Here is a 16,300-nt window from a genome sequence, read left to right on the forward strand (position 1 = left end):
TTTGGCATTGTTTTTGGTTGTTAAAAAAGATATAGGATTAACATATTTATCCAGAAGGAGAGAAAAGGCCATAATACGGTTTAATCATATGACAAACCGGGGTTGCCATATTGGCTTTTTAACGCCAAATTTGCCAATTTTGGCTTTTTTCAAACACGTTTGGCGTCAGACTTTCCGTTTGGCTTTTGGCGTTTTTTTGGCTTTTCTCAAATCTATTCTAGTGTCTATTATTAAAATCATATGAAATACAATATTTAGTGTGTAACAACCTACTTAACATTAGAATTACCTGGAGCATTAACTCTTAACCCAGTAAGAAATAATTGCAGTTTCTGCAGCTGCTCAGACAGATGTTCAAGCAGGGTTGTAAACATTGCCTCGTTTTCATAGTTTTGCCTATTTGTCAGTTTTACATTCTGTTTTCAAAAAACAGTTGTATAACTTAATTTTCACATGCCTGTTATGGTTTATGTGAGCTTTAGTTTAATTCTGCAATTGCAGTAACGGTGTGATTAACTACGCTAAAATTACTGAATTAGATATCAGTGGTCCACCTGTGAGCGGCAGGGGGTTAGATAATTTTTCAATAAAATTGATGGTTTATAAATTTTAAAAGTGAAAAAATTTTCAATAGTAAAAGCACGATATACTGATATAGGAAGAATTTTTTAAGGTATATCACAAGTTTAAGTAGAAACATGTAGGTATATTACAGACTGAGGCGGCACCCTGTATTGCATATATTGAATGGTAAAATGATGCTGTCTGCTTGATATTTATTTTACTTTCTACAGTTCTGGTCTATAGGAACTTTACTTTCTATTTGTGTTCCTCACTGAATGAACTGATGGCTCTACATCATCATCAGTACGTTACCAAGGGCTTAAACCTGATAAAAAGTACTTAGTAAAGGTACTTAGTAAAATTGTTGGCTTTTTTTATGTCTTGATTTGGCTTTTTTTGATCGCTGGGGTCTGGCAACCCTGTGACCAACTGGTTACCCTCTCAAACTTTCATGACGTATGCTGCGAACACGGATCTGTGCAATCATGAACTGCTAGGTGGGGGCTACTTCAGTGAGGTAAGAGGTCCGCGTCGAATATTGGGTTTAGTTAGCCAGTGATTTGTTTCATATGCACGGACTTGAGGGTGAAGGAAACCGGCGATGTGGCGAGGAAACAAGCAATACTTTTGCACATATTATCCTACATGAAATTTGAACCTGAGAACCCACCCATAGTAATCAGAGATGCAGTGGCGAGAATATTCTTAAGGCTTAGCTTGATTGGCCACATCGCGGTGGTACGGTGAGGGCACTTAAGTTTATGTCGTATCATAGAAACACGGATTTATTAGCTCAGTAAGATGGGTACAAATATACTATCGAAAGATTAGATTCAGGTTTATTGAGGTATTATGATCGATTACATACCACATAAAATTACAAGACCAATAATGTTATAGTGATAAAAATGGTTTAAAAATTGTTACATATTCATCAAAACTACTGGTGCTTGTTGCCATATTGTTGGACTAACCAAGACTATCCAACAGATGAAATTGAAGGGAATAAAAAATTTTCCGCTGAGCCAAGCATGTACAAGCCTTCCCCAGCATTGGTAACAACCTATATGGAGGGAACAAAATAGATCCAACAGTTTTGTCGTCTGCAGTTGGTGCTAAGCCCACAAAGTTAGATCGAGCCAGAGTTCCAATCATACAGGTTCAACCAAAAACAGTCTGGTATCTGATAGGTTTTACAATATAGTTTATTCAATCAGTGTAGAAATAGAAAATAACAGATTATAAAAAATATATGATGAAGGAACAAGCAAGTAAATCCAAGAAAATTACTACAAATTATACAGTTTTCTAGATATTGTACACACCAGATATATGCTTTTGGGCACAACAAACAAAAACCATGAAAGCAATGGAACGTCAAAATAATAGAATTAAATTCATTTCACAATTTCATTCACAGACATAATGTATCACAATGATTTTACTGCTGAGTTATTTTATTAAAGCTGCCTGGTTTCATCTCCTGATGATATGGAAGAATTGCGCTCACTGAGCTCAATATGTGGCTTCGGAAAGGGCACAATTCTCACTCCATTTGAACGACAGGGGTACCGTACAGTAGGCTTGCACGTAATTGACAATCAATTCCGTAATTACGGCCAAATCGATTACGTAATGACCCCGTAATTGCGATATTTTTTTCACACATTTAAACCTATCATAACAACCAATTTAATCCACTTCTATTCCGAATGGGACATCGAAGTTTGGTTTCATATTCCTACACGCCGGCGACAGATGTTAAAGACAAATATAAGGAGTGAATTCAAAATAATTTTATTCTGATTTTTATCTTTTGTATTAGCTTTGATTTTTTTTAACCACTTTATCACCAAATTTTATGCGATCAATTTCATCATTACCAACACTGGTAATATATTTAGGAAACGATAGTTCACTTTTTTAAAATCGTATTAACGTATTAATACGACTTTCGTATTAAATAAAAATTCCGGGTTGCTAATTTATTAATCAACTACAAGCGTATTCTCTCGTTTGATCATACTTTCGCTTGCCTCGCGACGAAGACTTGTTATTTCACCGTTTTTTACAATATCCGACTTTACAACTTAGTTAGCATTTTATAATAATTATTGATGCCGACTTATTGACGATATTCCGAATTCCATGCTTCATTTTACATTAAATCATTTCGCGGCCTAAAAGTTATAACATTATTTGCGATCAATTTAGATCAAATATTAATTATTTGTGCATTATTCAAAATACCGTACTTATATGACATGCCTTCTCCGAAAATACAAAGTTATATCGCAAAACAATGCATTTTGTGACATTTATTTTGCACTCATGAAAATATTAATTTATTTTTCTAACTCTAGTCGACAATCCTATTTGCCAAGATTGACACGAGTTTGGTCGAGTGCCGGTGGTATTCGAGTCGACGATAAATCAAAATAAGTTGCCGCATTTGGTAAAGACAGGTAATCATATTTGGCCGAAATATTGCGAGGCATTGTGAAAAACATATTGAGCAATGCCAAGTCCGGACAGATATATAACGATAAAATCGATAACAGAACATCAAGATTTTGTAATAGAAAATGGATCTCGCGCAGAATAAACACGGGAAATCCCGTCGTATTGTTGTTTCTCTGCCGCCTCAATCGCTTTACCGATGCCGAAAAGACTAAGTTGCGTTGGTTCATTACGCAATTTCTCTTCTGTCTTTATATTGCTTTTTGATAAGCGCGACATTAATTATCACGGCATTTACAAATAGACCATGTTTTACATCGGTCTCAACACAATTCTATTCCTTATCTACGGTTAATATGTACATTGGCCATCCTAGATAAGTTGATAATAGGTTAGTAAATGACGCGTTATGCCTTCCCCATCTGCCTAACAAGAGAGAAAAACGGCTGCGTATACCGGAACTCTAACTTCTTTTACTTAAACTTTAATTTTTTACAATCGACGGAATTGACTGCTCTGAAGAGAGCTCGTTTCATTCGCGAAAGCGCTCGACCAATAATTACGACTTTACGTAATTCGTAACTTCGCTTCCGTAACTCGAAATAATTCCGTAAATCCGTAAATTACGTGCAAGCCTACCGTACAGGTTGTCAGACCGGGAAATACCATATGCACATCGTTTACACATAGTTAGTCTACCAAAATAATTCACTAATAGATTCTGTTTAATAAAAATGCAACATCGTATCGAAGGCAAACTCTTCCGTACTGACATACTGTAGGCCAGTGGTTCCCAAACTTTTTGTACCATCGCCCCTCTACAGTAGTTTTTACAACTTCATCGCCCCCCCCCCCCCCCCCCCCCCCAGCACTGCAAAAAAATTTGAAAGTCTGAAACGAATATATTACAGACCAAATACGGAGACAAATCATAGTATATAGTGTTTTTGATTGAGATGGATGAGCTTGGTGTTCTTCAGCGAGTTTCTTATTATGTCTAAAATTACCCCGTTTACTAATGGAAAGGCGATTTAGTTGTTTTGATAGCAATAGTGTCACGGCTGAAAACCCCTTTTTCACCATATCAGAGGTCGGAAATGAAAGAATCCAGGGTTCTACCTTCTCAAAAATCGCCGTGTAGCCTACTCTTGCCTTATAGCATTCAACTCCCTAAATTCACCCCGTTTCACAGTAAAATAATGAAAACAAAATTAATTTTTCAAAACTCATAATAATGATTTAGGTACATCTCATTTATCCCTACAGCCTGATGACTTTCACCGAAATACATGATATATAACGGTCTTCGGTAAAATCCATCCCCTATTCTACCACGTATTCCAGTCCGATCGCCAGTCCATAGAATTAATCAGCCATTTATTTTGGATTCGTGGACTTGGATGGCTCAGGGGTCGGCAAATTTTAAGTCGCTCGGGGGACAAAATTTAGGGTTGCTATTCTTTTGCGGATCGCACATATTTTTTTGAATGTTAAAAACGGAACATCGTGCAAAAACTGCGCCAATTCGTAAACTCCACTCAGTCGTCTTATTGAAAAATTATCACAATGACATTTAATGTGACGCCAAGATTGGAAGATTTTCTGAATGGGCATCACTAATCCTCGTTCTTTGCTTGTTCTTTGTAATGTTCATTTTCAAATAATAATTGTTTGCACAAATATGTACTTCCAAACATCGAAGTGAATATTTTTGCATGATTTGTGAAATTTTGATAAAGATTTTCCTTAAGAATATACATTCTTAAAAAAATTTAGCAGTGATGAATCTCTCAGAATAGAATATGAATTTGATTTCCTTACTGCATTGCAATAACATCAACTTTTCTGCGTGTTTCCAATTGTCTAATTATAATTAAATTGTAGGCTCGTTGAGCGAGTAGCTGTTCAATATAGTTTTTAGGATATAATAACATTTAGTCTAAACGTGTCCCACGATAAATTCTGTTACGTAAAAAAATGTAATTTAATCCTCGAGCGTAGATAATAAATAAGATTAATTCATCGTTAAAACCGCCGTTTGGATGTTTACTAGCAAGATGCAAAAAAACGTAACAATGCCCCCCTTTCGCATCCGCTCAGACACATTCCTCACTCAGACAGACTTTCAGGCAGGGTCGTGAACATTGCCTAATTTTCGCGATTTTGAATTATATTCGTTAGTTTTTAGTTGTTTTTCGGAAATTTAAATTAAGTCAATGTGACACCTTGTCCTCCTAGGAGTTTCAATTTAATTACAGTAATCAAAAATTAGTGTAGAAATAGCTGTGATAGACTGGGCTAAAATTCTTTATCGGTACTTTTAAAAAGCAGATTGTTGAATGGTATGAATCAGAATGTTAGTTTGAAACAAATACCTTATTTTATAGGCAACAACTCGCGAAACCACTCTTAAAATAAACACCGAACATTTTAGAATGGTAAAGTATGGGAAAATTGCCGGGGTCAAAGGTCGGGAAAGATCCATTCAGTGAAGCGTCCCGGGCCAGATTACTACAGATTTCCCGACCACTGGGATACGCAAACCACCGTACCTTACTGCGAAGACGAGTTCAGCAATCCTTCCGCGTGTGACATCGCCCACGTGATTTAAATCTACGAAAGCACGCAGAGTACAGTAATCAAGTGCACGATGCGCCGACCAAAAACAGGTTTCGCGAAATCGCCCCCTTCGACTTTTTCGCCCTCCTCTGTATCGTTTTCGCCCACCGGGGGACGATATCGCCCACTTTGGGAATCACTGCTGTAGGCTACCGGTACCCTTGATTGCATCAGCATAACTGTCTGCTATTTTTTGGTTCGAAATAGCAGTTGGTTGACCTGTACATTACTGCACTACCCGGTAGGTACCTGTACGGTGCCTGCAAAGGGTCCAGCCTTTTAGTATAGATATATAGATTTCGTGAACGTGATTTGCAACAAGTAACACACAGTATTACAGCTTTCTAATTCTCGAAGCCCTGTGAAGGGAACAAAAAAGCGAAAAAAAGGAGGTGAAAAAGTCCATGGACCTTTCCCAGAGCATCGACTTCCTTTTCCTGTTTACTTCGTGACATTGGCCAATCAGCAAATTGCAAAAAGTGACGTAACAGTGCTCCCTTTTCGCATCCGCTCAGACACTTTTCTCACTCAGACAGATTTTCAAGCGTGGTCGTAAACATTACCTCGTTATTGCATTTTTAAACCCTATATTCAATAGTTTTCAGTTGTGTTTTAGAAACTCAAATGTAAATCAGATAATTCAATGGTCACCCTGTCTTCCTAGGAGTTTTAATTTATTTGCAGTAATAAAAATTAGTCTAGAAATAGCTGTGATAGACTGGGCTAAAATTCTTTAACGGTACTTTTAAAAAACAGATTGTTGTATGCGATGATGAATCATAATGATGGGTTGAAACACATTCCCCACTTTACAGGCGTAAACTTGCAAAAGCACTCTCAAAATAACCCCGAAAATTTTGCAATGGTAAAGTATAGAAAGAATTTTCCGGGGGTCAAAGGCCGGGGAAAGGTCCATAGTATTAAAAGCTCGAACACGACGTCCGAATTTAGATCCAGCTTAAGAGACATTTATTGGAATTCTATTAGATTTAGTGAGTTAAGGACATCCTACTTTTCAGACATTATTTTTCAGATACAAAAGGTACATGGAAGATGAGAAAAGAACTACAGAGATGAAAAATACCCCCAATCGATTAACAATGTCATCATGCAACAAACCTGCATTGATCGGAAAACAAGTTTCGAGTCCCCCACGGATCTATTGTCTCTCTTTCCCGCATAGTTTTATTGTTTATTTACTTCCTTCACTGGATCGTCAATTATGCAAACTAGATCATTCAATAAAAATTTATAATTATCATGCTGAGACATGGCGACAATGATTTTCACACAATAGCGCTTATGAAAGTGGCCGCATTTTATACCAGACTCTCTATTGTTCCCATATCTTTGGTCCAGTGCAAACTATGATTAACAACTCAAGTTTAAACAGAGGTTTTCTACATTTATCTTTTACAATTTTTTTTCGTGTCGTAGCCTCATCCAACGTTGGTTTCCGGTATAGGGCAACAAAGATTCGACCCTATCTGCGTGTCCACACTCCCGTGTTATTGAACACACGTTAACAGAGTGTAACTCCGATCTTGACTCCTTCAGAGGTCAAAAAGCACACAATGTATTGAATGCCAATTGTTATATTGTAAAGTTGCACAATCGAATTGATCCAAATAACGAATTACACTTGAAACCTTAAAGCAAGTATATGTGATGAAACCAAATTTCTAACTAACAAAGAACGTCAAAGACAAGCTACACTGAGCGAGAAAAATATATCCTAAAGGAAATGAATTGGGACAACGACCTTGTTTCAGGCAAATACCATTGGTGAAAATATTAAAATACACAGTAACTATCCTTATGTACTTGCTACACCAGCAAGTTTATATCCCGAACTAATTTTTACGCGTTTCGTGGGACTTAGTGTAAAAACATATCAATTCAGCGACCCATACCCTATCTCCATCTTTTCAAACCGGAACCTGGGATATGGACGTGCCATAAACTGACTATTGTACATATCGCCGTTGTGCCGTACCTCTTTATCTTGTGTATTTTACTAGAGTTTTGTTTGTATATTTCATGTCTGTTGTCCTAGTACAGCGTTTCCCAACCTTTTTTGGTCGCGGACTATTTTCTCACCAGCGGAAGTCTTCGCGGACTCAAGGCGCGTTAATTGTGTAACCGAACTCTGTGAGAAGAAGCAATAAAACCAAAAACAACAGATTTTTAAAGAAATCAGATTATTAACCACAGTTTCAAATTTCAATGGGAACCTTGTCCCTGAACTTGCACTACTAGTTTGTCGAAATCAGGGCCTATATTCGTCAACGCACATCTAATGTCATCTTCTGGTTGCAGTTGATTACGATACTTGGTTTTTATCATAGTAAGGGCTGAAAACCCAGCCTCGCAAAGATAAGTTGTTGGAAAGGGTAAAAGAGTTTTCGTCGCCTGCCAACAGAGATCAGATAGATTTGGTTCTCTTGTTTGTACTTCCGCCCAAAATTGTGTGAGAGAAACATTTTTAAATTTGTTTCTCCATAGCTGTCGACTTTGCAGCTCAACCAGTTGTTCAGCAATACAGTCCGTTTCTGGGTGAACCTGTAGGGCTGACACCTCGAAAGGACATCGAACCCAGTTAAACGTTCTGTATTCTGCTATAGTCGTGCGAAGGGATATATCTATCCAACTCGGAAAAAATGAAGAAAGATGCTCGAGAAATATTGGACGGATGTTGTGGAAATTAAATTCTTCATCTTCTGCAAATGCGTTTAAAGTCGGAAACGCGGCTATCTTTCCATGTTCCATTCGATGCACCCACAACTCCATTTTAGCTTTAAATGCGACAATGTCCTTTGACAAATCCAAAAACATTTTGTTTGATCCTTGCATAGAGGTGTTTAGTTGATTTAAATGGTTGAAGAAATCTGCTAAGAATAACAACTTTGCAATCCACTCGTTATCGCTGAATCGCTTTAAAAGTTCATGCTTCTGTTCTTTTAAAAAAGCACCGACTTCACTGCGTAAGTTAGCTACTCTTTTCAGCACTCTTTCTCGCGATAGCCAACGGACGTTCGAATGATACAGAAGTCCACAGTGTTCAGCTCCCATTTCGGCACAAAACACGCGAAATAAACGAGTGCACAAGGGGCGGGATTTTATGTAATGAACAACAGATACAACCTCCTGGAACACCGAAACCAGATTTTCTTGAATCTCTTTTGCTGCCAAGTTTTCTCTGTGAAGATAACAATGAACAATTAAAATGTCATTATTTTCCTTTTTCACGAAACTCATAAAACCTTTTTTAATACCCATCATTGATGGAGCCCCATCAGCACAAGCAGACATGCAATCAGTCCACGAAAGCTGGTGCTTTTGAAAGAAAGAATCCACTTTTTTAAATATTTCTTCTCCCGTGGTATTTTTGGAAAGCGGACGACAAAAGAGGAAATGTTCCACATAGTCGTCGGCTGCACGACAACGTACAAACACCATAAGTTGTGCATCGTTCCCTATATCGGTTGTCTCATTCCAACTGCAGGCTAAATTTTGCACTTTGCTTTACAGCAACAATAGTCTGCTGTAAAATATCGACTGATAGTTATTCTATTCGTCTTTTGATTGTGTTGTCTGACAACGGAATTATTGCCAGTTTATTGGCAATGGCCTCACGGCACATGATTCTGGCCATTTCAACGGCTGCTGGCTTAACCAACTTTTCTCCTGTTGTATGAGGAGCTTTTGCTCTAGCAATTTTCCATGCAACTGAAAAGGAAGCCCGCACTGCATCTTTATGAGAGTAGGTTACTCCTCCCAAAATACTTGGACGATCAATGCGAGTTCTTCTGACATGCAGTTCTTTTCTCAAAAAAAAATCTGCATGTATGTTGCATGTTTTATCGCTAGAAGTCGCTATTGAGTCAAAAAGTAATCAGTTGGAATGTGTTATTGTTTGCGGCAATCTGCGAATATCTTTGCAAACTATGCGGCATTCGTAAAGTCTCTGATAACGTCACGCATCAGGGATATGTCATCGTTAATATGGTAAGTTCTTCGATTGTCAGAATGCAAGCCTCTTAATAGTTTGATACTGCTACTGACCTCAATTTTATTCTTGGCATCAATTCAGAGCCTTATGGAACATAGTATACCGGTAACACTTCAAATTTGAACTTACCGTAAATTCTGATATAAAATAAAAAAGTACCACATCCACTTCTAGTTGGCCTGGCTCAACAAATTTTGCATATCTCAATCCTAACCCCCACCTGACTACGTCACCGAAAAATTACGTCATTTCGACGTCACAGTGGCGTAATAAGGCCCACCGAAGTATGCGGATGGTCGTCCAAAACGCCCAGACGATAACCCGAAATCGAGCAAGCTATTTATCTTGTTTTCTCGTCGCAACGATCACGATAGGAGAGAGATCGCCGGCTTTAGCAAGTTCTTATCGGCGGCGCAGATGGCATTTCGGGCGAATACGGTTATTGGCAGGGAGTAACGTATGGTTTTGCCGATTTAATAAAAATATTTCAAATCAAAATATTCTACATTCCTGAAATCAACAATTTACTCAATCGAATATAACCAATTTTGGTACTCCTGAAGTATGTGAACCAAAATGACAGACACCGGAATGTAGTATGTGTACCAGGTCAGGGTCAGGCCATAATTTCAGGTACAAATACTACAGTCACTTAGAAAATAAGGAAAATTAGACTGAATTTATGGCCTAACCTGCTACACAGTCCGGTGTCCAAAATCTTGGATCACATAATACGAGAGTACCTCAATCTCGAATGTATTGAAATATTAAATTTGTTTTGGACATCTCTGATCATTGCAATTGGCGCGTACTGGCCAGGGCTGGGTCGCGGTTTAAAATCACAGTGGCTTCACAGCCACAGTATATTCAAACCGTTTGATCGGGGCTAGGCAAGGTTTTTGAACCATGGGCCAAAAATTTTGTCCATGTAGACTGGCGGGCCATGTACGTGTGTCGTAACATTTACATTTTAGTAACATTATTTACAGTGTTATAAAAGCAAAAGTGGAAAACAATAAGCCTCGTGCCAAAACTAAATTTAACCGCAATCTTAAGAAATTCATTGAGCTATTTTTTAGCTGAAACATTGGAATTTGGTTTTACCTTGGTTGTGGCAGTATCAGGTGGGCCAGATTCTTGGCCCAGGGGCCGTAATTTGTCAATGTCAGCGTTAGATGGTCAAGAGCTGAAGCCACTACAATTTTTGATAGCTCCAGCTGTTTGTTTGTGGGTAAATACACAACTATTCAGGATGCTTGAGTATATTATAGATATAACATAGACATCATAGATCACAGCACTCAACATCTAGCAGCACAAGCAGAGAGAGAGAGCAAGCAAGCAAGGTCAAAGGTGACAAGTATAGCATTAATAATGACGTCATAAATATCATCTTACACCAGCTCCATCTGATACAGACCCAAAACGAGAGATTCATTCATATAAAATATTGGCAAGAAAAAAGGGTGCGCCCGAAGTATGTAAAGGGCGGATACCGGAATGTAGTATGTATATCAGGTTAGGGTTAGGCCATAATTTCAGGTACAAATACTACGGGAGTCACTTGGGTAGTCCCCAAACTCGTAATAGAACTAAAATAAGGGAAATTGGAATAAAATTATGGCCTAGCCCTAACCTGATACACATACTACGTTACGGTGTCCACCATCTTGGTTTGCATGCTACACGAGTATCGTAAAAAAACTACATTGCTATTTTTATTTGTTCTTATTTTCATAAAGTATTTTAAACTTTATTACAGATAGTCGTCTGCAACCACGAATGTCAGGGTATTGAATCGTCAACAGGGTGGTGAATGCACATTCTCCACAGCTTTCGAAATATCGTGAAACAATGACAAATCCGAATCATGGCATGTCTTCCACGAGGCAAGAAATAGTTGAAGAATCCGTACAAGATGAAAATGGCAGAGACAAGAATGATTAAAAACGTGAGTCCATCTTGGTATTCACTTTGCACTGAACCTTCATATTCTCTGGGCCCAGCTTGGAGTTTTCGACTAGAAAAATTGTACATGTTAGTTAAAGTGTAATATATTTAGGTTAGAATTTTTGGTATGGTGCTCCCGTAGTGTGTGTACCAGGTTAGGTTAGGCCATAGTTTTATTCAGATTTTCCTTTTTCGCTTCTATTGTGAGTCGAGGACTGTCTGTGTTAGCAAAGTAAATATACAACTCTGCCCATAAGTTTCAGTTTCCTTGCAAAACTTGATGTAAAGTAGGAGAACAAAATTAGTTCCCTCCGTTTTGATGGGCTAAATAAACACTTTTTCTACACTCAATGGCTCAATCAATTTTAAATTTTCTGTAACTAAAATATTATTCGCGCCTTTCGATCTGAACACGACTTTCTATGAGGAGCTACGGATATCTAACGATAGGATAGGATTTACATATTTATCCCGGGAGAGGAAAGCCGATAAGACAGCTTATGCATATGGCGAACCACGGCCTCTCGTCCGGTTACCATTCCAAGTCGTATATGGGATTAGTTATATTGTTTGTTTTCGGAAGCATGGACTTGGTGGTGGAGGAAGCCGTAACCGACCAGCGGTTACGTGAACCACCCAACGACGGCGAGGAGTCCAGCAATCCTCTCACACATAACCATCCCTGCATGGGATTCGAACCTTGTTCGCCAGTTTCACATCAGGTTGTGGGCAGGGGGGATTTTCACTTGGCTAACTAACACAGACAGTTCCGAACTCGTAATGGAAATAAAATTATGGCCTGATCTGATTACCAGTCCATGTTAAGTATGTCAATTTAAATATGTTGCCGAGTTACAGATCTCAGAGCCAATCCCAATGTTCGTCCCCTCATCCAGGGTGCAATAAACTGGTTAGGCAATGCCGAACCGAAAATATTCTTTGTTCTTTTAGTATTAGATTTTCAATTATCAGTCACTACTCCTCCAGGTCATTGTTTGGGGTGAAAAAGGAAAATAATACTTTCTAACAAGTCATTATTGTAAGCCCCATCTTGAAAAAGGAGCAGGTTTGAAAAATGAGGGAAATATGTACTTTTGATATTTAAACTCCTATAACTGATTATTGCTTCAAAAATGGGGGTGTGGCTTGCACATAACACCAGCTGAAGATCCATCAAAGATTATATAAATAAAGTACTTTCATGCATAATGAGGCAGAATAAAAAGTGTTCCAAAATAGGAAAAGAGAGGAATTAAATGAAAAAGGTTTGTTTGAAACTACTGGCTTACCCTATGAATTTAGCTTTTTCCTTTTCATAACAGTACATGTCGCTAGTATTGAGTGAAATCAGGCCTTGTTGGCATTCGCAACAAGTTAGATTCTGGTAGATATAGTAGTTTTCTGGGCATCCTTGCTGCTGATGCTCTTCATAGCATTGATTCTGAATTAGAAAAATTTGCAGAGTTGGAACCTGGTGCGGTGTCGTTTTGTTGGTGCCAAAAATTAATTATTTCCAAAATATCACAGTTTGCCAATTTTCTCACCTGACTCGTCAAAATATATGATAGAATTTCTGTATTTTTTAAAGAGGAGAGGAAGCTGATAAGACGACTTAATCCTGTGTGTACCGGTTCTGAATGACGCCACTGGCATATGCAGTTATAATAGTGATGGGATAGTATTTTATATTTATAATATGGTAAAAGAAAGCTGATGAGATGGCTCAATAATATGGCAAGACACATTATCACATCCTGTTACTAGTGGCTTATATGAAATAGCTTGCTTTATTGTTGCAAGTGCATGGGTTTTTCGGTCGGTCGCTTTTCTGTACATAAACCTCAACAGCTGTATTTCCAAAATATCACAGTATGCCAAGATTCAAGATTTTCTTACCTGACTCGTTGAATTCATTTTCGCATGGATCATTGTAGTAAAAAATCTTTCGTCGCAAAAGGTTGTAACCCAATATCATGTGACAAAGGCTGGTTTGAGTCTTTGTACGGGAATTGTACTATTTGCTTGCGTCATTGTAAAACTTTATTCATATATCAATACAATTCACAAAAAGATGACTCCATCAAAATACATAATTGAATTTTTGTATTTTTCATGGGGAGAGAGGAAAGCTGATAAGACGGCTTAATCATGTGTGTACCAGTCTTGAATGACGTCACTAACATAATACAGTTATAATAGTGATGGAATAGGATTTTATATTTATAATATGGTAAAAGAAAGCTGATGAGATGGCTCAATAACATGGCAGGCCACATTATCTCATCCTGTTACCAGCCGAAGGCCGGGAATATAAAATAGCTTGCTGTATTGGTCCAGGTGCATGGGTTTTTCGGTCTGCTGCTTTTCTATACCTAAACCTCTAAAGCTATATTTTCAAAATATCGCAGTTTGCCAATTCTTGATTTTTCCTTACCCGACTTGTTAAAAACATTTCTGCACAGTTCATTGTAGACAAAAGCTTCGTGTCGCAAATGGTCCGTAACCCAATATCACAAGACAAAGGCTGGTTCAAGTTTTTTGGCGGGAATCATACCATTGGCTTGTGTCATGATAAACTTTTATTCACATAATAATACAATTCACAAAAATGTGACCCCATCAAAATATATGATTGTATTTTTATAGGGGAGAGGAAGAATGATAAGACGGCTTAATCATGTGCGTACCAGTCTTGAATAAGGTCACTTACACTTTCATATACAGTTTAATAGTAATGGGATAGGATGTTATATTTATATTATGGGAAAAGAAAGTTGATGAGATGGCTCAATAATATGGCAGGCCACATTCTCTCATCCTGTTACCTGCCGAAGGCAGGGAATATAAAATACCTTGCTTTATTTTTCCAGGTGCATGGGTTTTCCGGTCTGATGCTCTTCTATACCTAAACCTCTAAAGCTATATTTTTAAAATATCACAGTTTGCCAGTTTTTGGTATTTTCTTACTTGATTTGTTGAAATCATTTCTGCACGGTTCATTGTAGTAAAAAACTTTGCGTCATAAAAGGTCTGAACCCGCTATCACGAGACAAAGGCTGATTTGAGTCTTTTGGCGGGAATGTATCATTTGCTTTATATGCTAAGTTTTTATACATAATTTGAAAATAAACAATGAAATATCCTACATTGTCTGAAATTCAAAAGTTTTTATCCACAGTAGCTGTTTTTTCATAGATTTTTTACACCTTTCGGTCGAATGAGGCTCTCTTCAAGTCGTCACTGGTATAAGTAGATATTATGAGTATAGGGTGGGATAAAACTTCATAATTGAATGCCACAGGGCTTCCCAAACTGGGAGTCGCGACCTTGCAGGAGTGTGCAATTTTAGGGGTTATAAAGATTACACCAATTTGACAAAGTACAATATCAAGTATACTCATTTAGAATTTTGATTCGAAACACAATTGTTGAAACCGATGCAAAAATTAAATCTCTCGATTTTAAAAGAAATCAATGGGATCAAAGAAGAGGCGCACATTGCATAACAATGCCCACTTTAATCGCAAGACCCGAGAAGCGCTGTGCTTGCATAACAATGCCTACTTTGATCGTAAGACCCGAGAAGCGCTGTGCTTGCATAACAATGCCTGCTTTGATTGTAAGACACAATAAATTAAATGTAAACACGGGTAGCAAAAAATTCTAATATATTAAAAGGGGTCGTGAGAAGTGTTCACTATTGCTGCACTTTTTTTTTCGAAAACTGCGAAACACCTTTGCAGTTATTTTTGGAGACTGCGAAATCACTTTTTTTTTCTTTTTTTCCCTTTTTTAAATCGGCCAAGACACCTTCACACTTTTTTTTCAACTGCAGGCCCTTTCACACTCATAATGTCCTTATAGGGAACGCTGGTCGTGAGCTCTGAAGTTTGGGTATTCGTGGAATACCATATCTTGAACCTTCATTGAAATATCTATTTTTCGTATACTAAACACTCTCTGTCAACTCAAGTTCAATTCTACGTTCACCACCCTACCCAAGATGTAATAAATTGAGCGCTCCAGAAGTATGTGTACCAATACGGAGGTAACTAATTTTGTTTGCTTACTTTACATTAAGTTGTGTAAAAAGACTGAAACCTATGGGCAGGGGGTATATTTACTTGGCTAACACACACAGTCCCCGAACTTGTAATAGAACTAAAATAAGGAAAATCGAAGTGAAATTATGACCTAACCTTAACCTGGTGCACAATTTGGAAAACTTAGGGCTTTAACAAGACTTCTTTGATCCTGTATATCCTTATCCCAACTTGTAGCAACTTAAAACAATGTCTAATACCCTGGATTAGTTTTTATTGCTACGTTATAATTAATGTCACACATTGAATGTAAGCACACTACATTCTAAAGTACCGTATATGATTGCAAATAGGCCGAGTTTAGAACTCAAAAAAAAAGTTGCCAAACTAAGGGACCGTCTTATCTGCGCATGACTCAGATTGCACCAAAAAATCAGCTCATTCGCGCATTTGAATTTGATCACGCAACGAGATGATATTATGCTGACTTGCCGGTAATTCCAAAAGCTTCAAACCATACCAAGTTCTCACAATAACAAGCATACGCGCACACACACGATCGCTTGTGAAGATGGATTGTCTTATCATACAGCTGATAGCTTGTACAGTCTGTGATTGGTTGTTTAACACGGAACGCTTGTACAGTCTGTGA

General features: G+C 37.8%; 3 protein-coding genes across 3 annotated transcripts in view; 1 reads left to right on the forward strand and 2 right to left on the reverse strand.

The window, feature by feature from the left end:
• Nucleotides 1-7,866: 7,866 nt before the first annotated feature.
• On the reverse strand, nt 7,867-8,715 carry LOC144424254 (protein FAM200A-like). Its single transcript, XM_078113379.1, has one exon. The coding sequence runs from the start codon at nt 8,713-8,715 to the stop codon at nt 7,867-7,869; it is 849 nt and encodes a 282-aa protein (XP_077969505.1).
• Nucleotides 8,716-10,335: 1,620 nt separating this feature from the next.
• Nucleotides 10,336-15,105, reverse strand: LOC144424351 (uncharacterized). The gene is made up of 3 exons (XM_078113558.1): nt 13,502-15,105; nt 12,895-13,046; nt 10,336-11,675 (listed from the first exon to the last, which is right to left on the reverse strand). The coding sequence occupies exons 1-3, from the start codon at nt 13,532-13,534 to the stop codon at nt 11,441-11,443; spliced, it is 420 nt and encodes a 139-aa protein (XP_077969684.1). The 5' UTR covers nt 13,535-15,105; the 3' UTR covers nt 10,336-11,440.
• LOC120328600 (uncharacterized) overlaps nt 11,512-16,300 on the forward strand; it is a 95,698-nt gene continuing 90,909 nt past the window's right edge. The window contains exon 1 of the mRNA XM_078113555.1: nt 11,512-11,606. The gene's annotated coding sequence lies outside the window, so the exon portion shown is untranslated. The remainder of the gene's footprint in view (nt 11,607-16,300) is intronic.

The sequence above is a fragment of the Styela clava genome, chromosome 6 (assembly GCF_964204865.1).
Source record: "Styela clava chromosome 6, kaStyClav1.hap1.2, whole genome shotgun sequence".
NCBI classification, from domain to species: Eukaryota; Metazoa; Chordata; class Ascidiacea; order Stolidobranchia; family Styelidae; genus Styela; species Styela clava.